Below are 25,963 nucleotides of genomic sequence, written 5' to 3'. Positions count from 1 at the left end.
ATGGCCGTGGTCGTTAGTCTGTGGCGTAGGTTACCAAGCCACAAGGTTACCAAGCCACAAGGCAAGGTTTGAGAGCAACCTTAATCCTGTTACGTTCTTTTTTGTTATTCTTGTTGCTTGCATGGTACCTCTTTTAGTGAATACATTTTCCTTGAGTCTTAAGCCCTGAAGCATTTTGTGGCTTTTTTTTAAATTTAACTTCAGGTCATCCTACTGCGTGTTGAAATTGAGCATAAATTCCTAATACTAAAGGTCGACATAATTCCGTAGGTTCAGTCAAGTTACTGAATCTGCAAGACACGGCTTCTGTGATAAACACCCCTCAGTTTTTTGTCTAAGTTAAATAAACTTTGCCTTTAAATCCTTTCTTTAGCTTTTTTTTTTCCTTTTTCTACTTTTTATTTTTTAAATTTGCTGTGAAGTGTATTTGGATTCAGCCCATAAAGGACATGAAATCTGATGGTGCAGTTGCTTGTCTTTTTCGATTACTAAGTAACTGTTAAGAAAAATTTACTCTAAATGCTGTTTTAAGCTGAAAATTCTTGATTTTTCCACTGTGGTAGACTTTTAGGATAAAATATGAATCTGTGCTAGACTAAAAAATATTTGCTAGGCTGTATTTTGTACCTTTATTCATTCCTGCCTAATTCCGAACCCCCGTATTTCCACTTGTTTTTGAATTTGCAACTTGTCCTGCCTGATGTATCCTCCACCTGTTCATCAGTACAGAATACAGTGAAAGATAGGTTGTGAAGATGATTTAATGTGTTAAAAATCCCCCAGCTGTTTTTGGAAGCATGGTTTATTTTTGACTGTTTCTCCTCTTTGTTTTGTGCCTGCCTTTCTTAATGGCTGAGGACAGGTTTGCTTTCTTTGGAATCTCTTCCTAGAGCTGATAGTGAACTGTGTATATAGATATGTTTTAATAAATATCTTTCACATGCAGGCTACACCCAGCTTAACCATGCAGCTATAATTTATATTCTGTTTCTTTCAGTGGGTAAGCATAAGAGTGGAAGTTAATTTTTTATGTCCAGTGAAGTTACAACGTCTTGTGTTTTGAAACTGCCAAACGCATCTCTTCTGTGGAACGGTCTCTTATTGACCTCAGTGATCTTTGGTTATGTCTTTGTTGTCTTGGTGGAAAAGATCCACTTTCGAATGAAAGGATGGGGGGGGACGCATTTGCATTGTGAAAGTGATCAAAGACTGCATACAACTTAAAAAGCAAGTATTTAGAGCTGTTTTTACAGAAAGAGGTAGATGTGTGACTGCGCGTGCAGCTTACTATTCTGGTGTGTTGCTGATGTATAGATATACACACACAGGACTGCATTATAACTTGAATGACTTCTGTCCAAGTAGCAAGCGTTCCCTCGCATGAATAAATTCTATGCCATTTCTGGTGCTGCTGTGTTTCTTAACTAATTCTGGGTTTTTTTGTTTTGTTTTTAAAGGATCAGTTTGATAACTTGGACAAGCATACACAGTGGGGCATTGACTTCTTGGAGAAATATGCAAAATTTGTAAAAGAAAGGATAGAAATTGAGCAAAACTATGCAAAACAACTGAGGTAAGGATTTTTTTCTTTTTTAGAAAGAGAATCTTAACGGTTACTTAAAATCGCTGTATCAGATGATGGGCAAGTATGTAATGTGATGGATGACCATTTTTCATTTACAGAGTGAATTAGATCAGTAGTTCTTTTCATGACAGACCTAAGTTTTTCTTTACCAGTCCAAAACAAAATTATCTTTGGGGGCACGCTTAATTGCTTGCTTATTTTTGCCTTCTTCCCTCCGTGTCTTCCCACCCACTCTCCAGTTCTTGAACTAAAAAAAGTTTAAGACTTAAATTTTAAGATTCAAAACAAAACGAAACCGTAGTAATATTTTTCCACTGACTGTCAGCATGTTTGTTGCAAAGTGCATTAACGATGTCTACATTTTGTGTGTGTGTGTGTGTTCAGCAATCTTCAAGCCTCTGCTACTAATTAATTTCTCATGTTGAATAATTTCTCATGCTGAATTGGCAAGAGCCACACTACATTGTGTTAAGAAATCTAATTGAAAGCATAGAGTAGAACTGGAGAGAGCAGCAGATCTTCCTGTCCTTAGAGCACGCCCTTTCCGTAGCTGGTCTTGTCCCTTTGGGTGAGACTGTGACCCAGCCACCCTTTGTCTTACCTCTCCTGTTTACGTTCTGTTGGTGCCAAGTGAAACATCTTTTAGGTCCAATAGGAATTTCTCCTCAGGGATCGTACAAGAGGAGTAGCAGCAATGAAATGGCAGAGAAGCACATTCTTCAGAATAAAGTAGGATTGATTTTTACCAAAAGGTGGACACCGTGCTTGAAGAACAAGATTTAAAGTAAAACACTCCTGTGAACTTGGCCTTCACTGTAGTCTTTGCTGTCTTGAATTCCTTTGGGGATTCAGCTGAAGCTGCTGCCTAGCCCTTGTCAGACTGAAACTGATACTAGGTTCTCTCCTGGGGTGCCTTCCATCATTGGCCAACTAGATTCTAGATTGTCACCAGATACAGGCTGAGGAATCCTTCCTCATAAATGCAGTAATGCGGTTCACAGCTGAGGGTACGGATGTTGTCTGTCTAGGCTGCTCATTTCCTTTTCAATTTCTTTACCAGTTTCTTTTGATCCAGTTGTGTATGTTCACCTAACATAATACCCCCATTACATTACTGAAGGAATTTTTTTCTTAAAAGGCAGGCAATAAATACCGCTTCTCCAAAGCTGGCGTAGAAGAACTTCAGGAGGTAAAAGGAAGTTTGAAGCATGCACAGCACCAGTTCACAGCTGACTTATGATTTGTTTTCGGTTGTCTGTTAAAAAATGGAAATGTGTTTTATTTGCACGGATCTGTACAGATCTTTTCATTAAATAGTATGAACAAATGCCATTTTGCTTAATTGTATTTAAAAGTTCGTTCCACAGCTAGCAAGATGAGACACCATATTATAACTTCAGGATTTGACTAAAAATAGGAAATCTCTGTTCAGCATTTTACTCTCTTGGGTAAAACTATTGATTCTTCTCAAAGTGTCTTTCAAAAACGAAAGAGTTATGTCGAGTACCCCTTCTGTCAGATGACTGGACTGACTGTCCATGTGCAGTAAGTATGACAGTTCTGGGAAGCACAGGTCTTGCTGCTCACGTGTTGTGCAGTGCATGCATGCACTTCCTGCCTGCTGCCGACGAGGGTCTGGACAGCACACACACGAGAGGGTGACTCACTGATTTTCTGCCAGTAGACCAGTTCATGAAGCTACTCCTCGATAGTTTTGCCTGTATATTCCTTGGGGGAAGAATTGATTGTTCGTAGTGAACTGTCTTGTGATAACAACTTGATTTAAGCCGTCATTGGTCTTGAGGACACTCAGTTTTTAACCATGTAAACCAGTTGTGGGGCTGCAGGGGAGACTGAGATCAAGCAAAATTTTCACTTGCAGAAGTTAGCCATCCTGTAGCTTGCTCCTGAGAAGGTCTGAGAGAGAAGATCTTGGGGATGGACTATGGTTCTGGTGAATTTTAATGCTGGCAGTGTATGGCCTGTGAGATCAATATTAGTATCTCTGGTAGAAATTTCTGGTCTATCATCTTTTTTTCTTTTGTAAAGAAATAGATTCTGAAAAATAGGGTGTTGAGAATCTCTTCATAATAAACTTTATAACTGAGATTTTTATGCCGTTGTTCAGTAGGTGTATAGACAGTATGGTGAGTTGTCACCTCTTGGTAGTTCTGCGGCTCTCTTAGTACTTGGATGGGAGACCAAGAAAAAAGAAGTTCAGTGAGGGAGATAATACTGGTGATGCATGGTGGTATTTTTTTTCTGTCTTCGTGTCGGTGTGGGCCGTGAACATTCTGTTGAGGTTGTTGATGGATCTTACTTTCATAGCCTGAAACCCAAGGATGAAAACTTGAGTGAATTTTTCAGTCCGTGTCCTGGCAGAAAGTCATATTCACTTTGTGTATACCCTTGCATTTTGATAATTTTTTTCTTAGACTGTCACAACTTAGTGATGAGACTTTCCCAGGTGCAACAGCTGCTCCAAGTCTTCTAGGAGATGACAAGTGATGCATGTACAGTATATGAGGAACTGTTTGAGTTGAACGCACTATATTCTTACTGTATGCAGTTACTGCAGTTTGTGGTCGCTCAGTAATTCCAGAAGTGGTAACTTGTGGGAATCCTGTCCAAATGCTGGTTTTACGTTGCAAGTCATTCCTTGCTATTCTTTGCTAGGCAGTTCTCGATACTGAGAAAAAGTATGAGAAAAATTGAAACTGTTGAGGAATCCTGAAGCATCTACAGAGAAAAAAAAATTGTCTAGAGAGCTTTGCAATGTTCTGAAAAAAAAGCACCTATAGTTCCCTTTTTTGAGCTAACATAAAGGAAAATCTGAAGCTCTGTGTAGCTTAAGTCTCAACTAATGTATTGTGGTACCCTAAGGATTGTGAAGGTTGTTATAAGATGTTACTGGGATGTGAATTAGGACAAACATACTGCAAATATTCGTTGTAGATTAACAGATTTTATTTTAATTATATGATGATCTAATTTGTTCTTATTTTATATTTGGAAAAAAACAGATTTAGTATGTGCCAAATGACTGGGCTCTTGGCTGAATTTTGTAATTGAATTCTCAGATGCTGGTTTTGGTCAGCATTGTTGCTTAAAAGGGGTGAGGTGAAGGTCTGTTTTGTTTACTTCCACACCATCACGCCCAAAATCATTCTGGAGGTTAACTCCCTTTTTGTTCTGGCTGAAGCATGATGACGCTTGGGGAGACAGGGGGGTTCCACTTCCGGTGGTGTCAGGCAGTAACACAAGTTATACCTGCAGTGACAGATGAATCAACTACCGTGATCTCTGTATTGGGTCAGCTGCTCTATTATCAGTTTAAAGAAAATAGCAATGATTGTTCTTGAACTATTTGAGTGTTTCCCTTTAAAATTGTACGCTGTAATCTCTGGAGATGGCTAGTTAATCTAAGCAAATGTATTTTTCATGTTCCTTCTGCATACCATTGTGTGAAAGAGGTTTTTCCCTAAATATAGTATTAATATATGCCTATGTCTAGTCAAATGGAGATGTAGTTACCACATTTTTATATGCAGAATCTTGGAAACATTATTTAAAATGGGTGTGAGCTCAAACATGAAGTTGGGGACACAAATTACCGCCATATGTGTTCATTTCTCAAATCTCTCCTCCTTTGATTGGAGCTGAGAATTTACGCTCTTGGTTATTATCCAAGTGTGGATGTGGCAGGTTTCTTTATAGTGATGTTTCTGCAAGCCAAAACATATGCATTCTTAATAGTTCTGAGGATATTCAGCTTTGTAAACTCAAATTCCACGTTACAATCATCTCTTCACTGAAAACTTTTTTCTGATGATGTGTTACTAAACACGGTTCATTGTCAGTGTTTTCACCCAGTCCGTAATACTGATAGGCAGTCACTGAAGCTATCAGAACCCTATTGAAGGTGTTACTTTACGTATAAATATGAAATGCCTTTGAGGACATACTGCATTTTTAGTAACTTATGAAAGAGGACTTCAGAGTTTGTTCCCAGGCTCATTTGCAATATGATGTAGGGGCTGTAGAGGTTTAGTATAAGCAGATGCTACAGTACCGGAGCTGCTGCCTTAATACAAATCTTACCATATTATATTGATGCTGCTGCTCCTGTGTTTTACATTCTGTATTAACTGGCTGAAGAAAACTTAGTTTTGAGTTGATAAACACAATTTTTGTACAAATATCTGTAAAATTTTATGTAGATGTTCTATGCATGACTATAAATAATTTGGCTTTATTAACTAGAGTGCTTTTTGAAACTTCTGGCTACCTGATTGAGGTACTTCTCTTAAAAATTGGTAGTATAGTGCAGGGTGCTATCTCACTGGTGTTGACTTGAGACCAGTTTATACTGGGAAGAGAGACTGATAAAATGATAGGAGGAGCACAGTTGGATGTGGTTAGTCCTGTACGAAATCTGCTTCCAGATGTCCGTCAGACTGAGTGTGGTAGGAGTCCAAATTGTATTTCCAGAGGATTGAAGTGTCATCAATCTACACACTTTTCTAAGGAACTACAGAACAATTTATCTCATGGATTTGGTTCAGTTCTGATGGTCTGCAGTTACTTCCGCAGTTTTCTTGTGAGCTAGTTCCAGATCCGTGTTTGGATCCTGAGTATTAGACACACATGTTTAGCCAAAAACGTTAAACAACTTAATGCCACCTTAAAGTGTCAGCTGCCCCCTCTTTGAAATAATGCTTCGTTCTTCAGATCCACACTCCTACTACAGCTGCTTGTCAACCTGCATTTTTTCAAAGATTTAAATCTAATTTATCTTTTTTTTTTTTCTAAGTGCTGGTGTTCACTTCTTGGAAAAGCCATTTATGTTTCGTTGTTTGCCTGAACACTGGCATTTTCTTGGAACTTTAAATGCTGCGTTTGCTTGTCGTTTCATATTTATTGACTTTGATTATTGTACCTTGTGCTGTTATTGAACCCTAAATCCTGCTCACACAGTGTCTCAAAACTGTGTGGTCTTGTGATCCCAAGGTAGACAAGACTGACTGATGAAACAGGCTTTTATTAGGAGAAAGGATTGTATGGTATTTTTGTCTTCCTAGAAATAGTTTCTAAAGACATGGTATTTACAACACTGGTGGTAGGGCAAAATGTAACATCTTTCCTGAAAGGAGATGTTGCCCCTTCTGTTGTGGAAATATTCTTATTGAAGATTCGGAGATGGCTGTGGTTAAAACCTTCGACCTGAATGTACACTCAAAGCTTAATTCAGGGGTGGAGTTGTGTGCTCACGGGTATAGCATAACAGTGTGCGCTATTTATATGTTACACAGTGGTCATACATGTGCTTTTTTCTTGCCTGCTAGCTGCTTTTGCATGTGTGAAAAGAATGTTAAATAAAGAGCTCATTATTTCGTGTCTAGTCAGTGTGCAATAGGAGTTTTAAAATAATTACATTGTTCTAGGTCAAAGTGACTTAAAACTTTGAAAATTACGTAGATTTCTGCTTTGTGTTACCTGAAGGACCCTTATAAGATGACAGAGGGAATAGATTTGTTCCTTGAAGTCATTAAAAAGAAGTAATTTGTTCATGCAGTTGTCTGTGTGTTCTCAGAAGAGACTCTAAATTAGGATCTTATTTTCTTTCTTCCCTAATAGAAATCTGGTTAAGAAGTACTGTCCTAAACGTTCACCCAAAGATGAGGAACCCAGGTAAAAATATGCATTTCAAGTTCTGTGTATAAGAAATGAAGTCTGCAGTCCTTTTATGGCTTTGTTGTTTTGTTGGTTTTTTTTAAGGTAAAGTATTTAATTGGTGAAGACAACAAAAGAATTGTGCTTGGCTTCTTATAGTTCTGCTGTAATTCTTAAGCGTGAAACCCGAGTTTAGTTCCATTAGTATTTTAAAGTAGTAAACATGGCTCGTTGTACTTGCTCCATTCCAAATTAATCTTTAGCTTGCTGAAAGTTTGAAAGCAGAAGTTCAGTATGCTATGCAGTCTTGTATTTTTTTTTTTTGTAGTATTCTTTTTTTAGAGAAAAGCGATTATGTGTCCTTAGGCTGCGTTTTTTGCTTAGTTGAGTAGCGTTTTTCAGTGCATTTGTATGGCAATACAAATGTAGCTATACGTTTGTATACCGAAACTTGAGCGTACACGAAATTGTCTTGGTTTTGGCAAGAAGAGCTGTTAAACTGCTGACTTGCTTTGACTCCAGAGAGAAAATAAGTGAATGTCTATCTGTGGAGGAGCAATCTGTGCTAAACAACTTTATGATTATTTATCAGAAGTGCTTGTTTTGCTGTCCATGTCCATAGCCATTTTTTTATTTATTTAGAAAAACACATTACTTTTTTTTTTTTTTTTTCTTTAGGGATAACTGTTCTGAAGGGAAAAAAGTGGGCAAGTTTCAGGTTGCAGCCAGAGCACATGCTGTGCACAGAGCGCTTGAGAATTCACGCTAGGATTTCCTCTAGCTCTTTCGACTATTTAAAGATCCTGGACCACAGGGAACGGGATTTCCAGTGCTAGGGTGGTGTTTGAATTCCCCAGAGCCAAGCCTGTGGAGGTGGCAGTATTCCACAGTTGAAAGAGAGAAAGATGTATATTTTAATGTGGTGCCTGTTTTTTTTTCCTTTCTTCCCTTCCACACACACTTTCTACCCTTTGCCCCTCCTCTTCCCCCCTTTTTAGTGCCAGCCATAGTGGCACCTTACTTCCAGCCAAGAGGTGGGCAGGCAAACAGGCAGCTGTCTCCAGAGCTGATAGCAAACTTGTTCTGTAGATCATCCATCGGGATGCATATGAGTGGTATGATTGGCATGTTCCACCCTCAAGACTACCAAGCACATCATCTCTGCAGCGAGTTCGGCCTCCGAGCCTAGGGACGTATGTATCCGTTCCCAAGCTCAGGCCTCTCAGTTGGCAGCTTAGGAGATACCACTATACTACAGGGCTTTCCAGGTAGTATTCTTCTTCTTTCTTTTCCATCCGCAAAAAAAATCCATATTCTTATAAAATGTGTTTGAAGAGACATTGCGACGTATAGTACGTGCTAGGCTTGACGTAGGCTTTCCCGACTTGCGTTTCTACTATAATTCAATTAGCATTAAGATAAGGTTTATTGTAAAATATATATGATTTGGTTTTAATTTAATCAGGAGTACTGACTATACTAAAAGAAGTCCTTTTAAAAAAACTGTCTCACTTTTTGTATATGTATGTTTGTGCGTGTGTGCTTTCTGTCAGGTTTACTTCGTGTATTGCCTTTTTCAACATCCTTAATGAGCTGAATGACTATGCAGGACAGCGAGAAGTAGTTGCGGAAGAAATGGGACACAGAGTGTATGGAGAATTGATGAGATACTCGCATGATCTAAAGACTGAGAGAAAAATGGTAATTTCTATATTTTGATTTGATAACAGGATATCAAAATGGAAATGTCTTTTAAGGAATTGATGTATTTGTTTACCCAATGTAATGAACTTGGCAATAAGGAGGTTTTGCAATACATTTACGAAACACAAAGTTGTTCTGTATTTTTGTGCACTGGTTTACTAGTTATTAAACCTAAAAATTAAGTGCTTACTGGTAACATTTTTGCCAGTGTAATTTTCATCTGTGATGCTGTTCTTCCAAAGAGTGCTGGTAACGGGTGGGAGATGCTGCACATCACAGTGTGTCAGCTAGAGCAGGGACTAACTAATGGTAATAGTACTAAAAAGATGTGTAAATTAAACTTATTTGTGCTGGTTTTAGCATCTTCAGGAAGGCCGAAAGGCTCAACAGTATCTGGACATGTGCTGGAAACAGATGGATAATGTGAGTTTGTGTTTTGTTTTGGTTTGTTTTTTTTTTCCCCTGTCCAACTTAATAATACACAGTCTGTAAATGGGGCTGTTGTCATCTGTCTTGCTTAGAGTTTAATGTTTAGCTGAATTACTGAAGGTCCAGATCAGGCTTAGTAACGTCCAAATTACAGCTCCATGTATTTGTAGTTCCCTGTTTTAAAAAAATCTCCTGTAAACAGCTTTGGTGTGTATGTTTGAGGGAAGCCTTGGCTTTTATCCAGCGTAAAGGAATCTGTTTTTAACATGGGGACAGATGACTCTGGCTGCTTCTCTCCACAGGCTACTTTTTGTTTAGAGAATAATTAATAATGACAGTTTATTTATATGAAGATGAAATCTTAAGTCACTGTATTTGACTTGAGTTTGAGGGCTTGTTACATGGAGTCTGTTCAGGAATACCACTATAGGCTGTTACACTTTCAGGAGGCAGAATTACTTTCTAACAGAGAAATGCAGGAAGTGAATGTCTCTACAACAGCTCATAAGCTCCTTTTTCTTGAGAGACGTGCTTTTGAAGGTGAGAAGATAGGAAATTCAGCCAAGCGTGTTCAAGATGCGTTCTGATGTTCTCATAGCTTTGTGTCTTAGAAATTTATTGTATCTTTGATCCAGATTATTGCGAAGCAGTACTGTAGAGAGGAATTTGTGTTTTGTTGTTGTGGACCCAGATAAGGAATGTCTTGCTTCAGTGTCACGTCAGAGAGTTTAATTCATGGTCAGAGGATTAGAAGCAGATATGGTAGCATTAGATGCCGTCACCCTTCACCAAGATAATTCCCAGAGTGCACCCCAGTCGGTTGTGTTGGGTGCCCTGTACTCACTGGAGTGCCAGCTCCGCCTTTCAGGGACACGGTAACCTCAGCCGCCTGACTTCGCGCTGAAGCAGGGGGGCAGTGCTCACACAATCTCTGTTGCCAGTTTGTCTCTGGAGATACTAACTTGGGAGCTGCAGCAGTTTTTCGTACAGCAGTTGTCTTGACAACAGCCAGAGATATTGAACATCAAATGCTTTGAATACTGTTGTCTGCGCTGCTTACAGCTACGCCAGCTGGTGCAAACACTGATGGTAATGGATGGGTATGCTGAGAGCTCATAATGTAGATACAGCCTTCAGAATAGGTTAGTTGAATTTATTCAATTAAAGTTGATCACTGAAGAAGGGAACTTGAAAATTTTACTCATACAAATCCAGGTTTAAATTTGCTGCCCCCTAACTTTTATTTGGTTCGTTGAAGTCAGGCTAGAAAGTGGACTTGTCTGTTTCTAATTAACAGCAGATCTCTGTAGTATGTTCTTTTGTATTTTGATTATCTGATATTTAGAGCATAATTACAGTTGTTTCCTTGCTGGTGCTTCAAGGAAAGAAGTTCTAAATAGAAAAGTTGAAAATCTTTGAGACTGGGATGTATTTACTTAAAGGTACCTCGTGAGTTTAAGATATTTAAATGGAAGCTTTGATATTTAGAATTCAGAATTACTGTACAAAACCAGAAGGGGAGGGTGGCTGTTGAAGCAGTAAGTTTGTGGTTTTTGTAGAGCAAAAAGAAATTTGAGAGAGAATGCAGAGAGGCAGAGAAGGCACAGCAAAGCTATGAAAGACTGGACAATGACACCAATGCCACAAAGGCTGATGTTGAGAAGGTAAGAGTGGTGCCATTTCTTTCTTTGCTCTCCCTTTATTATAAAAAGCTTTTATTTGCATGTTTATCATCAGTAGTGGAACAACACTCTTTGAGCGTATAAAATTGGGTATAAAATACGCTTGCTTATTGTGTGCCAAATCAGAGTTACAGTAAAATGTCAGACAGCCCAGAGAGGGACTGTGCTTTGTTAGTCTCAAGATGGTGCCGTTGAGATGATGACTGTCTTCCGTAGGCAAGCTCACTGGTGTTTGGTATCTTGTGGTATATATGTTCAGTCACTCCTGTGGTTTTTAGGATACGCATTTAAGCGACTAAGGGAGCTAAAATAATCATTGTGCTCTCTGTGTATAACCAATGAGGTCTGTAGACTGTCAGTAAATACGAAGTGTCACGTTCTTATTTCAATTACCGGGATGTCAGTTTTGATGACTTGTGATTAGTGTTTTTGCATAGTGGGTAAAATAAATCAAAATAATGCTGTATGTCATTGAAAAGCATGAGACATGTTTGAACTGGTAACACTTTCCTACTAGGCTAAGCAACAGTTAAACCTGCGCACACATATGGCTGATGAAAACAAAAACGAGTATGCTGCACAACTACAGAATTTTAATGGGGAACAGCACAAACACTACTACATTGTCATTCCTCAGATTTATAAGGTAAAATAATCAACAGAGAAAGTATGTCTGATCGTCTAAGGGAGAAGTAGGTTTTAAAATTTAAAACTTTATTTTTGGGATTTTAGTGGATAATTTTATCAAGAAATTAGCATAATCTTGGTACAACCTGTGTTTTACCATGAAGCTGCTTACAGTAATTATGCTTAGACTTGTAATGAAAATATTCTGTTGCATTTTCTGTGAAGATTTTGTATTTTATAGACTTTTTGTTTAAATATTGCTGAAGAGATATGGCAAAATAAACATTTGAGGCATCTGGGTGAGAGCAAACATTTAAAACAATCATTCTAAGGTTTGATCACTAGTTCTGATATTTCTGTGTGAATGCTTTGACGCTGGCAGAGCTGAAGGAGAGTGTGCAGCTAATGGTGACTATTGTGGTGTAACGTATCCCACGTACAGGTATAAAATGGGTGGATTGGAGCCAGAAGTACTCTTCCCCCCGCCCCCCCAACTGGTCATTGCTTGGTCAATATTACCAGCAAGCTGCAGAGCTCTGTAAAAATAATAAAACCCCTTAAATTCAAATTAGATTGTAATGTCTGAAAGGAGTTGGTTTTCTTTTTAACTTAAGTTCTGTTTTGTTAAACAAATAAAAATACTGGGAAAGCACAGCAATTCTGTACTGCACTGTGGTGACCACAGTAACTGCATACATCAGGATCAGGGGAAGAAAAATCTGCAAATAAAAGCTTTGTTTTATCTTTGTGTTTGCAGCAACTTCAAGAAATGGATGAAAGAAGGACTATCAAACTTAGTGAATGTTACAAAGGCTTTGCTGACTCTGAGCGCAAGGTTATTCCGATTATCTCTAAATGTTTAGAAGGGATGATCCTTGCAGCAAAATCGGTTGATGAACACAGAGTAAGTACAATCCAGTGCCTTTTTACATGCGCGTGAGCAATTTAACTGATATGGAAGCTGCTGAGAGGGGAAAGACAGACTTACCCTGTGCATTTATCTTTCTGTTGTCAAATATTTGTCTGCTTGAAAAGTGTTGTGACTTCAGCTTTAGTCTAAGTGGTCACTTCCACTTTCAGTGTCTGTTCTTTTCCTGGTTTATTGCTTTCTGGTGATCCGAAGAGCTTTGACACTTTTTCTCTGTATGTGCTTTTGGACACGTTGTTTTCATTATCCTGAAGCATCCTAGAACACCAGCAGGATTGGTGTTTTCTCCAGTATATAGCATTAAATCATATAAAAGGTGTTTGGTTAACAAAGGGTCGTTCTCTGTCCTGTTTGATTACAGCCGTTGGCACTTTCTTACTCCTTCTGATACGGGTTCTTCCCTATTACATCTTACTACCTGTAGTTTCGTAGTGTTATCTTCATTTCAGTGCTAATGTTGAAGGATTAGACGGTGGAGTAGTAGTTTGGCCCTAAAGCATGTCCTGTTTTAAATTTGTGATAACCTCTGGGGAGTGTTTGCTGGATTCTGGATAGCAGGGTGTGCTTTGATGTGCACCCGTGGTAACACCGCTGAGAAAAAAGAACATAAGTTCTCTTAACTAGATCTGTCTAAAAGCGTGCATTTTGAGCTCTCTCTCACTTTCCCATCTGTGCATCTCTGCAATTAAAAGGGAAAATTTATGACTCCATGTTTGTTCTCTCTCCGGTTCTTGATGGGTAGAACTTGTTTTGCTTTCTAAACGCCTTAATATCTTATGTTTAGGACTCTCAACTAGTGATAGACTGCTTCAAATCCGGTTTTGAGCCTCCTGGAGATTTTCCATTTGAAGATTACAGTCAGAATATTTACAGAACTATCTCTGATGGAACCATCAGTACACCAAAGCAGGAAGGAATGAGAATTGATTCAAAAACTACAGTGGGCAAGGCTAAAGGAAAGCTGTGGCTCTTTGGAAAGAAGCCAAAGGTAACAATTAAGAAATTACTATTCAGAAAATTAAAATGTGAAGAATCTAGAGTGCACGGAAGCAGCAATTTATTTATTTTAAAATAACCTTCCCCTTGCCTGCCACTGTCTTTTAAAGTATGTGTAAGGAGATCTGAAGGTTTGAGTGGGGTTGAGGAGTTATCCTACTAAAAATCAGGTTCTCTCTAGGGGAAGATCTGTGTCTGGGAATGTTTTTATAGTTATTTGATAAAGTAGCTTCCTGTTTCTGTAATGTTTCTAAGTTTCCGTAAAGACTTTCTGCAGTTGCGTAGAAAAAGTGTTAATTGTGAATGTCAAGCTAAAGGGGAGGGAGAGTGTGTTTTGGAATTGGACAGACTTCAGATCTCTCTTTTATACTACAAAAAGCAACCCCCTTCTAAACGTCACATTTTGTAGATGTTTATACATAGGAGTGTTTTGTAGATCTTTATTATACCTGCTGCTAGTTTTGAAAACTCCTGAAGTTTGTCTGAAAACATTAAAATTTATACTACCTCATTGATAAAACTTGCTGTTGAAGCTCCATACAGGTAAATGTCCCAGAAGAAGTATTACTATGAAATAGGTAAAAATACTCCTATGCTCAAGAAAAAATTGAAAACAAGAGAAATTACTCCCTTTCTTGTATTATTATATGAGTTTCAGTTAACACTTTCTGTGCCAGATGCCTTCATGGATCAACAGAAAAGACGATCAGTGCATGCATTAGCGATAGAAATCAGTAATGAAGCACGTACATATTTAAATTTTATGCTAGGTCTTTATTTAGTATTGGAGCATATCAGTGAGTCATTTTAATGTTTCCCACAAATTTCTGTGAGGTGATTTTAATGCTCCAAGTCAGTTTCTACCATTTACTATAGGGAAATATTCTTAGAGCTTGTTTAGTGGTAGGATTTATTTTCTACTTGAGAGTATTCCAAGAAAGCAGATCTTTACAGAAAGAAAGGATATAGCTGATCCTTTATTCCCTCCCCAGTATATTATGTAACTGCAGCTGTGTGTTAAAATGCAGTATAATTACTGATTGGTGATAGTTTAAATGCATTAATGCATTAGCACGTGTGTTGCATTTGGCTGCAGAGGTGGGTGAGATTCAGCCCATTCTGAAGTTAGATCATGATTGACAGTCTGACAAAAAGAGATCTTTCCGAGAATTTTGGAGAGGGAAGCTATGAGAATCTGCACTGGTTTTCAATCTGGACCTTGGCATTTACTGTAGTTGTAAGAAATTCCTTAGAATGATGGCAGCTGAAGGAAGCTGACAGGACTTTCCCTACTCTTTCTTCTTCCCAGTTCGTTCTCTGTGTATGTAGCACTCAGAGAGTCAGCCTTACTGTTGCCTGTGTGGAACCACAGATATACATGCGTGTGCACATACTACATGCATCCCTTCCTTAAGGGCCTTGAGGAAATGAAGGACTTACCAGGAAATACACACTTAATTCCAAATACTATTTACGGGTTTTAGAAGATATTCTTAAATTAGCTCATATAAAAACATGCTGATTTGTTGTAGCTGGGGTATTCATGGTGGCCTTTGGGCCTTCATTTAGCTGAAACGATGGCTGGTCTTGACTTCCAGATACGCATGTACCTATTCTTGATGTTGTCAAAGACACAAAAGTCTTTTGGAAAGGGAAGGAGTTGGGCAGCAGAGGAAATAGTACAGAAAAATCTAACTGGTAGAAAAAGCAGCAGAGGTACGAGAGATAAAAAATGAGAGAAGTAATTTGAAAAAAGGGGAGGAAGAAAGTGGAGGAAGTTCTTGTGGTGATACGAAGAATGCCACGCAGCCATTGTGTCAGTCCAGCTTGAGGGCAGAGATGGAGTATACTTTCTGTTGTAGTCCCTCTCCGTAGATGTACCTAGTATTTCTGTTTTAGCTTATGCGGATGGTGCATCAAAATGTGGAAAGAAACAGTGAGCAGGAATGCACAGGCTTCCAGAATGGCTGTGACTAAAGCTGGGAAAAGCAGAATTTCCTGTTTTAAGAAAAGAGACAGGCAGCTTCGGGATCTTGTTGGGATCTAGTGGAAGTGTCGAGTCTAAAGCTTTTTCAAATATTCCTTCTGTCTCTGCACCAACGTGTAACTCTGAAGATGAATTCATGACAGGAGCCTTTTTAAACCAATACAGTTATCGTGTAAATGTGTCTGGAACGTTACAAGCTGCTTCTGTGTTGGATGGAAATTTTATTTTTGTAAGACAGAATTTTCATTTTAAAATCACTTTGAACATTTGGCTTATTTATTGCTTTCTTTATTTCCACATTAGCCACAATCCCCACCCCTAACCCCTACTAGTTTATACACATCCAGTACTCCTAATGGGTCCCAGTATCCCATATTCTCCATTGAACCAGTGCATTATTGCATGAGTGACATAAAAACAGGGAAGCCCAGAATTCCTTCTTTCAGAAGCCTCAAAAGAGGGGTAAGTTTGATAACAAGTTGAAATGCATGATGGGCTATGAACAGTGTGTTTGTGATGTGGCTTTTCTAATGCTCTTCACCCTCATTATAAGACTCGTTAAAAGTAACACTGCAGCCATGAGGTCACTTTAGGATGCTTGGTTTCATGTTATACAGCAGTTACCAACAGGTTAAAAATAAAATAAAAAATAAAATAGAAAAAACCTCTGTATCACATTCCAAATACTTGTGCCTAAAAGAAGGGTGTTATAAAGAGGGTGCTCAGCATGTGTTTGATACCTTTCTTCATTGTTGTTCACATTCACAAATGTTTTCCTACCATCATGTAACATATTTTTGCAGTAATTTATCCTTGGGTATGTAGTCACCACAAAAAACATCTGACAGCTCAGATGTCTTATTTGCCGGCTTTTAATCGAAATAATAGTAGTTGATTACACGACACTGAACGAAGAAGGGAGACATTTTGTTTCTTTTGTTCATCAAATGCTATAGCACGTGGTGCTTGCAGATTTTGAAATACTGATTGTTGAAACATTACTGTTTTAAGGCATTTTCCGATTAATAAATTGTTCTTGTTTGTCCAAGGTTCTTTTGGGTAAAATTATTGAAAAATTACTACCAAACGCCACCTTTTGAGATTTATCAATTCAGTTACTAATTTATAGTGGCATATTCTGCAAATACAATTTGTTTGGAGGACAGACGTAAAAGGAAAATGTTAAGTGGTTTCCTAGTAACATTTATAGAACTAGTGATAAATGTACTGGCACTTTCCTGTTAATGTCAGTGAAGCATAGGCTGTGCCCCGTTTATGTACGTTTTATGATATTTATTGATGCAAGTATGAGATTATTAGATACATTTGATTATATATAATTCATTATTTTCTGATATTTGAAAACAGTATTGACTTGCTGTGTCATGTGCATCAAGAGTGGTTGACTACTGTTCAGTAGTGTGGAGCTCAAAGTACGACAGTGTTGTATTGCAGTAAAGTTATGATTTGGAAGCTCCCTTGCTGCTGTTCTGAAATATGAGTAACACTTCAAACTTATTTTCTTTAAGCCTTATTTCAGGCCCCCAGGTATCTTGGAAATACCCTTTCTACCACCACCAGTTTTTAGAAAAATTCTTGTGGTCCACTAAGTATTTATGGCGGACAGTTTCTCCTTTCCCCTTCTGAGTCCCTGAAAATTCATTCTGGTCATGAAGTTGATGTTCCTTCTTCAGTACTCAGTGAGGAACTAACTGGACGAGGTAGCTGCTGAGATGGCACAGGTCTTGATTGCACCTCCTTTTTGTTGGTCACTAAACGTAGTGACTCCTGGCTCACACATCAGCACCTTGTTGTATCAGTAGTTCTAGAACCTCTTACTGAAGCAAAAGATGACCTAACAACTACAGAAGGCTAATGGAAGATGAAACCCGTATTTTTATTTAAATTTTTTATTCTCAGAATTTATTGTTCATGTTGTAAAAGTGAATGAATTTAACATAGAATAAGTATCTTCTGTAAAATCAGCAAGGATCGCTAGCGTCCTGCAAATCTGGATTAACTCAAATATCCCACAATATGAAGTGGTTAATCTCTGTAAATCTTCAGGATGAACATTTAATTTTTATACATTTTTTTAAATTCCTTGCAAGCATTTTAACAGACATCACATACTGAGTGCCTTCTCAACTTGAATGTATACTAATGAATTCTAATAGATTGTTTTATCTCTTTGATCAGTCTTATCTTTACAATGTATCTTGGTTGAATGTTTAATAGTTGCTAGTGCACGATGCTGTTTTCCACAGTTTTGTCCCTGGAAAGTGATGTCCAAGGAGTACTGACATGCAGAACTCCCAAGTGGTATATAATTTGCTTCGGCTTCTATCGAGATTTATCCATGAGTTGGCGTATATCAGTCCATAGCCATACCGGTGGTTTTGTTTAACGTGCCCTGCGCAAGATTTCGCTGCAGGCACTGGAGAGCACAAACCCAGACTGCCCTCGTTCTGTGCCTCACGCTTTACCTTTTCCTGTCGTGATGTACAGCGGCAGCAGCAGCAAACAGTAGCTGCAGAACAGGTTGTTGAAGACTTGCTTTGAGCGTAAGCGAGCGTAACGTGCATTAGTAGCGCTGCTGCTGCAGGCTGCTTGGTATCCTTTGAAACCTTAACGTTTCCAGACAGTGTTAGTGCTTATGAGAGGTCTTTGCTCAATGCCGCTTGATAATGTTCCACTATTTAAAGGGTGGCTACAAAGAAGATGGAGATTCCCTTTTTACAAGGAGTCCCACGGCAAAGACAAGGGGTAACCGGTACAAGTTACTCCTGGGGAGATTCCGATGGGACACGAGGAAATTTTTTCATGATGAGAACAATCAGCCATTGTATTAATTCCCCCTGGGTTTAATGGTGGATGCCCCAGCACTGGACACCTTTAACACTCAGCAGGGCAGGACGCTGGGCCAGCTTGTCTAGACCGTGCTCTTGCAGAGAAAGGTTGGACCAGATGATCCCTGAGGTCCCTTCCAACCTGCCATTCTATGATAGATGCATCGTCAGCAGCGATACGTAAAGCTTACTTGTGTTTTCTTAGAAAACTCTTTCTAAAGGGAACAAGAAGTTTATTCTTTAGCCATTTTATGGTTTTGGACTTTATTGAGGTTTCTACCAAAACACCATTTGTGAAGGTGCTTCACTTTCCTCACTGCTAGAAATTGTAACTTTGTGTGCGAGCCCCCATCAACAGCCTTAACAATTGGTGAGGGTCGTAAGTGATGTCGGAGATATGTATCTTCTCAGTTGTCTGGCCATTGTCCGAAGTCGTTGAAAGCATGATAGGTCTTCAACATGCTGTGAAAGTTTAACTAAACCCAGGATAGGACACCTGGCATCCCATGTTTCATTTACTTCCTATAGGAGTAAGTCTTCGTTCTTTAAATGTCTTTATTTTTATCTGGACTAAAACATTTCTACAATAGCAGCAATGACCAAAATGCTGTTTGCAGGAAGTAAAATTACACTTCTAAGCTTGAAAAAGATCTTTGTTTGTTCTAGTTCTACTGTGATGATAAAGTAAAAACACTGTAAAAATGACGGTAGTGGATTGTTAGCTATAATTAACAAATTATTTGCATATGGCTGACCAGTCCATCATCATCATCAAATTCTGCTATTTTGTGCAATGTTGGCTGTGTGTTTGTTTCTTCTTCCACAATAGAAGTTCTTTAGTATATTAATCAAAACAATAAAATTCAGAAGTAGTTTAATGAAGTTGTGTATTACAGTTTTGTAAGTTAAACTACCCATTGTGACCTAGTAATCTTTAAAATCCATAATTCTTAAAGCAGAAGTGCAGTTCTGATTATTGTATTTTGCTTTCCTTGTGCTCATAGTAAAATGTGTTTTTTATAAAGTAAAATTTTAATCCTTAAGTAATATTTTAAAGCTACATTTTTAGGCATTGATCATTTTTGTAACTGGTCGTTGCATGTGAATAATTTCCCGTTTCTTTCTGTTTTCAAATGAACTGTGCAGTGGTCGGTGAAGATGGTAAGCCCGTGTGCTGATCTGTCTGCTGTACTTCTGCTAAGATAGCATGAAAGTGATCTTTTGAAAGTGTTTCCATATCATAACTGCTTTAAGTCAGGTGCTGAAATACATCTCCAGATTTTCCACTCATATACACAGTCTTCTAATCATCCATGCGTAATGTAAGATAATTAGACTTGTGAGCTGGCTGCAACTGAATCGGTGATTTTGGAATTTTAGGGTTGACCAGTATTCACGAGTTGGTCATGACAGAAATACTCGGCGATTTCTCTTTGTCAGGACAGTCGTTAAAGCAATATACAATAGGCGCATGAAAAGACTGCAGAACTTGTGTACAGGAGAAACATCGAATACTGCAAAATTCCCTCCTTTGAATTGAACCTTTTTTGCAGGGGAGATGATCCTTTATGCTTAGGAATATTAGAAAGCTGTTACATTAAATGAAAATGCCACCTTAATCACTACTGTAGTTTTGCAGAGTAAATCAGTAAAAATTCCCAGAAGGACCTCTGTTGTTCTGGTGGTTGCTGTAGGATACTCTGGTTTTAACTGACCTGTCAGGAAGAGTGATACAGAGGATGTGATTGTCTTTTTGTTGCCCTGTGGTGTGTAAAACCACCCGAAAGGATTTTAATTATTTTTTTTTCCTCCAGAAAGAAACACTTGTGCTTTAGTTTGGAAACAGCGTATCTTGATTTCCCTCCTTCTATTGTGTCCTGTGTTCCCTTCTTAAAAAGCAATGAGATTACAATTTTACAAGTGCAAAAGAACCAAGAAGTTGAGGGGCAAGAAGACCTTAAGAGGGGGTAGTAGAAACTTGGCACCTGAGCCTACGGCTGCTTGTGTCAGAATCCCGACGGGCAAGTTTCTTCGTGACAGAAGAAACGCTGTCCAGTTCGGTTTGCCTCCACGGAGTGTACTGTGACGGCAAGCGGGTTTCTTGTGCTAAAACCAACTTTCTTAGGCAACTAGGACCAAATAATGTAACTGACCTTTCTGTGATTAAGACGCGTACCGTATTTCCTTTGTTAACCCTGTTGGTGTCGGTCACCCGGAGGGGAAGAGTTTTCACAACAAACTCTCAAGATACGTAAAAATCTCTTCCCATATTTTTCACACCCAAGTCCTTCCATCCTGTTTATAATCTCGGCACAAGTTTGCAATCAAACCTTTGCAGGTTGAGGCTCATAATACTTGAGCTCAAGCTTTGATTCATATTAACAAAATTAAGTCAACTTGGGTGTTATAGAGGCTTTTTCTGGGCTCTGTGAAACAGTTTTACTCGAGGTAGAATGTGTCAGAACTTTGTAAGTTTTCCAGCAAGATCGCTGAGCTTCCGGAAGAGAACTGTGATAGTACTTTGGAATGAAGATCCAAAATGCAATGTTTTTCTTTTGGTAGCACCCAAATTGCCACAGAACACACTCCAGAGAAAGAACCAGTTATGTACCTGTTATTATATACACATCTTAGATTTGTGTTCTGACTGAAATTACTCCGTAGTAAGTAATTCTGTCCTTTAAGTGCAGTGGGTGTAATAGGAGGTACATGGCTCAGCTTTTCAGAAAAATAATGAAGTCCATGAATTTAGATTACATCTGTGAGCCAACTGTTACAGAAGGCAGAAAGAACCTTGAACGAGTGACTGCCGTCTGGCAGCAAGAACTTGCATTTATTCTGTTGCGGTCGTTTATAGAGCTGTGTGTCGAGTAGAGTTTTTAAGAAGGTCCATCCTGCTTCCAGTGAACACTGTCCGTGTGTGGGTATGTCAGTTCAGCTGTCCCGGTACGCGCGCGTCACTTGTTTAACAGGGTTTCTACTTGCAGGGCCCTGCACTAGAAGACTTCAGCCATCTCCCTCCGGAACAGAGACGCAAGAAACTGCAACAGAGAATCGATGAACTTAACAGAGAACTACAGAAGGAAACAGACCAAAAGTGAATGCATTTTTTTGGAGTTTTGTCCTGGCGCGCTCTCTGTTTCTTTTGAAGTCCTCCACCTAAGCCTCCGTGCTCAGAAGTTAGGAGAGAACACACTAGGCCGGGCTATTGCAAAGCGTTTTTTGGTTCATGGTTTACTCTATGTGGGTTCTGTCGGCATCGCCTCCTCCTGCTTTACTGTAATAGACGTTGCGATCCTAACGTTGCATAGGAAACACTGGATCTAAAAGCATTAAAGACAAAGATCAGTGCGTAGGTCTGTGAGCGAGAGAGCTGCGACTTAGTGCTTTAGGAAAAGAAGGTTGTCAGTATTTAGGAGATTGTGTGTAACAAACAGTACAGAAAATGGTATTGAGTCTGGAGAGAGGAGAGTCCAGAGCTGGAGCCCTTGTGTGCTCGTGCACGACACAAGTGCTAAGGTGACAGAATGGGAGAAGGATTTAGGTGTGGTGTGGGGAGCAGCAGTTCCTCGTGTCTGTGCTTAGTATCCCGTCATGGGTCAGGATGTCATACACGTAATTTTAGCTTATCGCAAAGTCAGAGAATCATTAAGGTTGGAAAAGACCTCTAAGATCATCAAGTCCAACCGCCAACCCCAAACCACCATGCCCACTAAACCATGTCCCGTCAGTACTGATGTATGTAATTTTTATAACTATTGTTGGGTTTCGTATTTAGAGATGCCCTCATCAAGATGAAGGATGTTTATGAAAAAAATCCCCAGATGGGTGATCCAGGCAGTCTGCAACCAAAATTAACTGAGACCATGAGCAACATGGACCGTCTTCGGATGGAAATACACAAGAATGAGGTTAGACTCTAAAGCAGTTCCTTGGAAAATGTAACTGAGAGGTAAAATGGTAGTTTGCTTTATGGGTTATAAATACAGCACCCAGAAAAACTGCTTGACTTAAGAAATCCTGGTACAATTTTTTGTGGGGTGCCACATTTTCAGGTGCGTTCATCTAGCTAGAGTAAGGATGTACGTTCTTAAAGATGTAAACTGTTTAGAATTTCTTATTAATCACCTAATCTGAAATTCACATGTGGTTAAAGATTATTTTTGTCCTTAAGACTAGTAAGGAATTTAGGCTAAGCACGAGGGATGGGTTCACGCTCCACGTATAGTGATGATGAGGCTTCACATGTGAACACAGTCTCTGCAGGAAACTGTATGCAGTTAAGTGGTATTTGCTGGTTTAGAATCAAGTTTTCTTTGACACCAATATTTGTTTTTTTTTTCTTCCCCCCCCAAGGCCTGGCTCTCTGAAGTTGAAGGTAAAGTAGCAGCCAGAAGCGACAGGCGGCACAGCAGTGATATCAACCACCTTGTAACACAGGGCAGAGAGAGGTCACTATTCTGTCTCTACTGCTTTTGTACCTTATGCTAGCGTCAGTACGTCTCTTTGACAGTAACACTGGGTGATGGTTGTTGCTTACCCTCTGAAAGTTTATGTCCTAAAGAAACATCTTACTGGTTCCGAATTCTGGAGGTCCCTTCATGTCATTACGGTAACATTAAAAAATAGTGAGTGTAACTGAAATGCCCCCTCCTGAAATAGCGGTGCCTTTTAAAGCTGTCCTGTTCCACTGCACGAGGCTCTCCTGTGGAGACAGGTACGTCAAAAGTTACGTTTGTTTTTGCAGCAGAACTCAGTCCAAGCCTTTAAAGGTTCAGCAGTGTTTTCAGAAACCGCCTCCAGCGGTAAAGATAAAAACTACGCACGGGCGTTCCCAGAGCGATGGCCGCGGCCCGCCCGTGGGGATGCCCGTACGGTCTGCGGTTGGGCTGCGCTCTGCAGGGCCCTCACGCCCCAACCGTTGCATTGCAGCCCTGAAGGGAGTTACACGGATGATGCCAATCAGGAAGTTCGCAGCCCCCCGCAGCAACACGCGCATCCGACCGAGTTTGATGACGAGTTTGAAGACGATGATCCGTTACCCGCTATAGGACACTGCAAGGCAATATACCCGTTCGACGGTAAGGTTAACGACGTGCACGGCCGTTCCTTGGCTGTAAGGCGGGGGTTGTTTGTCAGAGAGGAGACAGGTGAAGTGACTGAAAGTAACTGAATTGTATGAGCAACTAGTTGCTCATAAGACCACTGGAAATATTTTATAAATCGCTGTAACTCACGAGCTGTACTTCGGTGCTGTTTTAAGATAAATATTAGCACAGCTATTGGCAAATACTCAGCTTTACAGATTGGAGTGGGTTTTTGTCTGTAAGCCTGTTTGACCATATGTTCTCTTGCACAGCTTTTTGCTTCTTCCTGTTTATATATAATCTGGAAACTATGCCCTGGGAAAAAGAGGACTCGAAATTCTGTCTGGACATTGAGACTTCTTTGCCTCTTGTTTTTCCCAGGTCATAATGAAGGCACTCTAGCAATGAAAGAAGGGGAAATTTTGTACATTATTGAGGAAGACAAAGGCGATGGGTGGACAAGAGCTCGAAGACATAACGGAGAGGAAGGCTATGTGCCAACATCATATATAGATGTAACGCTAGAGAAAAACAGCAAAGGTGCAGTAACCTATATCTAACAGTAAACGGGCAGCTTTCAGTTGTACGTTCCCCAGGGAAAATAGTGGCAAAATAGTAAGTTACACAGGCTCATGGAAAGCATTAGAAGCCAGCGATGGTCTGTTGTTTGCCATGTGAGTGTGCTCTAGTTTTTTTCAGAGATGACCACGCATCTTACACTGGTCTGTAATTTTGACCAATGTCTTCTGCTTTAACTGATCTGCGTTCCTGCTTTGCAAAGCACTTAATCCAATTCAGCTGTTAAACTGAAAAAGACCAGGATTCCTGCTTGTCCTGGAGAATACTCTGGCTTTATAGAGAACTGAAAAATGACTCACTTTTAAAGATCTCTTAAGATTTACTGTTCCCACTTCTGTGGCTTAAACTATATGCTTAAAACAGAGGGGTTTTTCCTGTAATAACTAACTGAACTCAGTTACTGAAAATTATTAATTTCCTTCCTTAGCGAACACTTGGCAGCTTTCACTTCTTAAACAGGAAAATGTTTTCTGATTCTGAAAGCCCAACAAAATACTCAGGAAAAAACACTATGGTTAAGAAGGACAGAAAGTCCACTGACCTGCCTCTCCTTCCTTTTCAGTACTTGTAATGTAGAATGTTGTGTATTGGACACAACGTCATTGTTTTAACTCTGGATACCCTGAACACACACAAAAAAGAGCCCGCATGTAATGCTTGATGTCTTACTGAAACCTCTCTGCTCCTGGAAAAGGGAATGATTTTATATTCTTAATCTGTGCCCGTAAGCTCAGTCTTTGCATTGCATCGTTTAGTTTGAAACCAACGTCTTAAACATACAGTAATTCCCCTCGTTTAATCACTGAGAACTGGAAACTCATTGAACTACTTGATTACTAGTTCAAAAAACTCGCTAATCTAAAAGCTGGGGCTCGTAGAGCTAACGAGAGTTTGTGGCATTAAGTACAAGGCTAATGTGTAGCCACTGAGACTGGCCTGTTAGAACTGAGCACGCTTCTCTGTCTTCTAAAGGCCTTCAGTAACTTTGTTCTTTTCTTTTTCCTCTTGGACTGCAGGTTCCTGAAGCGGGTTTCTGAGAAAATGGGCGAGATCTTGAAGGAGGTTACATGCAGCTGCTGGGGGGGGGTGGGGTGGGGGGGGGTGGGGTGCTAGACTGGGAGGCCCAAGGGGAAAAGCTAGTTGCATGAATGCATGCAGACATACATTTAGTCACTAACATCTTAGCATCTCCATACATAGGTAAGGGTGTGTTACAAATTCTTCCATTTGTGCAGGAAAATAGAGTTCCATTACCAGAGTAAAAAGGCTACTGCTCCTGAAGTTGCTTTATTTCATTGTCCTAGGTTGTCCCAGATGCACAAGCTGTATTTTAGCTTGTGCTACGTGTTGGTTATATCTCAATTAAGCTCTTTTCCAACTCACTTTAATTGGCCGTCACTTAGAACCATATGTCAGTTATCAGTCTGCCTGTGCCACCTCCATGCTCGCCGTTAACCTCCTCCTGCATGCCTAGGACAGTCGGGCATGTCTGCATAACACACTGTCGTCATTGCTTGTCTTATTTTGTAACAAATCATTTTCTTCAAATATCTTCAGCGCTAGAGTTTCATCCCAGTATCCATGTATGCTGCTATAACTATACCACTGCAACCATCATTACATTCCAGTTTTTTGGCATAACTGATAAGAGACCATAACGTGTTTGTGTTGATTTGGGGAAATAGTACATCTCAGCTCTAGCCTACAACGCAATCCAGAGAAACTCCGAGAACTGTGGTCGCTCTTCAGCACTTCAGTAACCCGTTGTGAGCACTGAAAACCTGGAACACCGGAGGGATTCGCCACTGCAAGCTAATGACTGTTCTCAGAAGTCAAC

At 39.6% G+C, this 25,963-nt stretch overlaps 1 protein-coding gene across 1 annotated transcript; it reads left to right on the top strand.

Annotated features, from left to right (window-relative positions):
* FNBP1L (formin binding protein 1 like) lies at positions 1–24,107 on the top strand. Its single transcript, XM_086463058.1, has 16 exons — positions 1–66; positions 1,458–1,573; positions 7,223–7,276; positions 8,812–8,959; positions 9,323–9,385; positions 10,951–11,055; positions 11,591–11,719; positions 12,458–12,604; positions 13,413–13,616; positions 15,915–16,073; positions 19,607–19,621; positions 21,448–21,557; positions 22,239–22,371; positions 22,817–22,911; positions 23,393–23,541; positions 23,929–24,107. The coding sequence occupies exons 1-16, from the start codon at positions 1–3 to the stop codon at positions 24,105–24,107; spliced, it is 1,872 nt and encodes a 623-aa protein (XP_086319184.1).
* Positions 24,108–25,963: the final 1,856 nt, after the last annotated feature.

This window comes from Leptosomus discolor, chromosome 3, assembly GCF_034619465.1.
Source record: "Leptosomus discolor isolate bLepDis1 chromosome 3, bLepDis1.hap2, whole genome shotgun sequence".
Classification (NCBI taxonomy): Eukaryota; Metazoa; Chordata; class Aves; order Leptosomiformes; family Leptosomidae; genus Leptosomus; species Leptosomus discolor.
The sequence above is the reverse complement of the archived record's forward strand: the minus strand, read 5'-3'. Positions and strand labels throughout refer to the sequence as shown.

Excerpts from the sequence above, each read along its gene's own strand:
- FNBP1L (XM_086463058.1), top strand. The coding sequence starts at position 1 with ATGGCCGTGGTCGTTAGTCTGTGGCGTAGGTTACCAAGCCACAAGGTT. Across the intron at positions 9,386-10,950 it reads GCTGGAAACAGATGGATAAT|AGCAAAAAGAAATTTGAGAG; the intron begins GTGAGTTTGTGT and ends TGGTTTTTGTAG. Across the intron at positions 13,617-15,914 it reads TCTTTGGAAAGAAGCCAAAG|CCACAATCCCCACCCCTAAC; the intron begins GTAACAATTAAG and ends TTTCCACATTAG.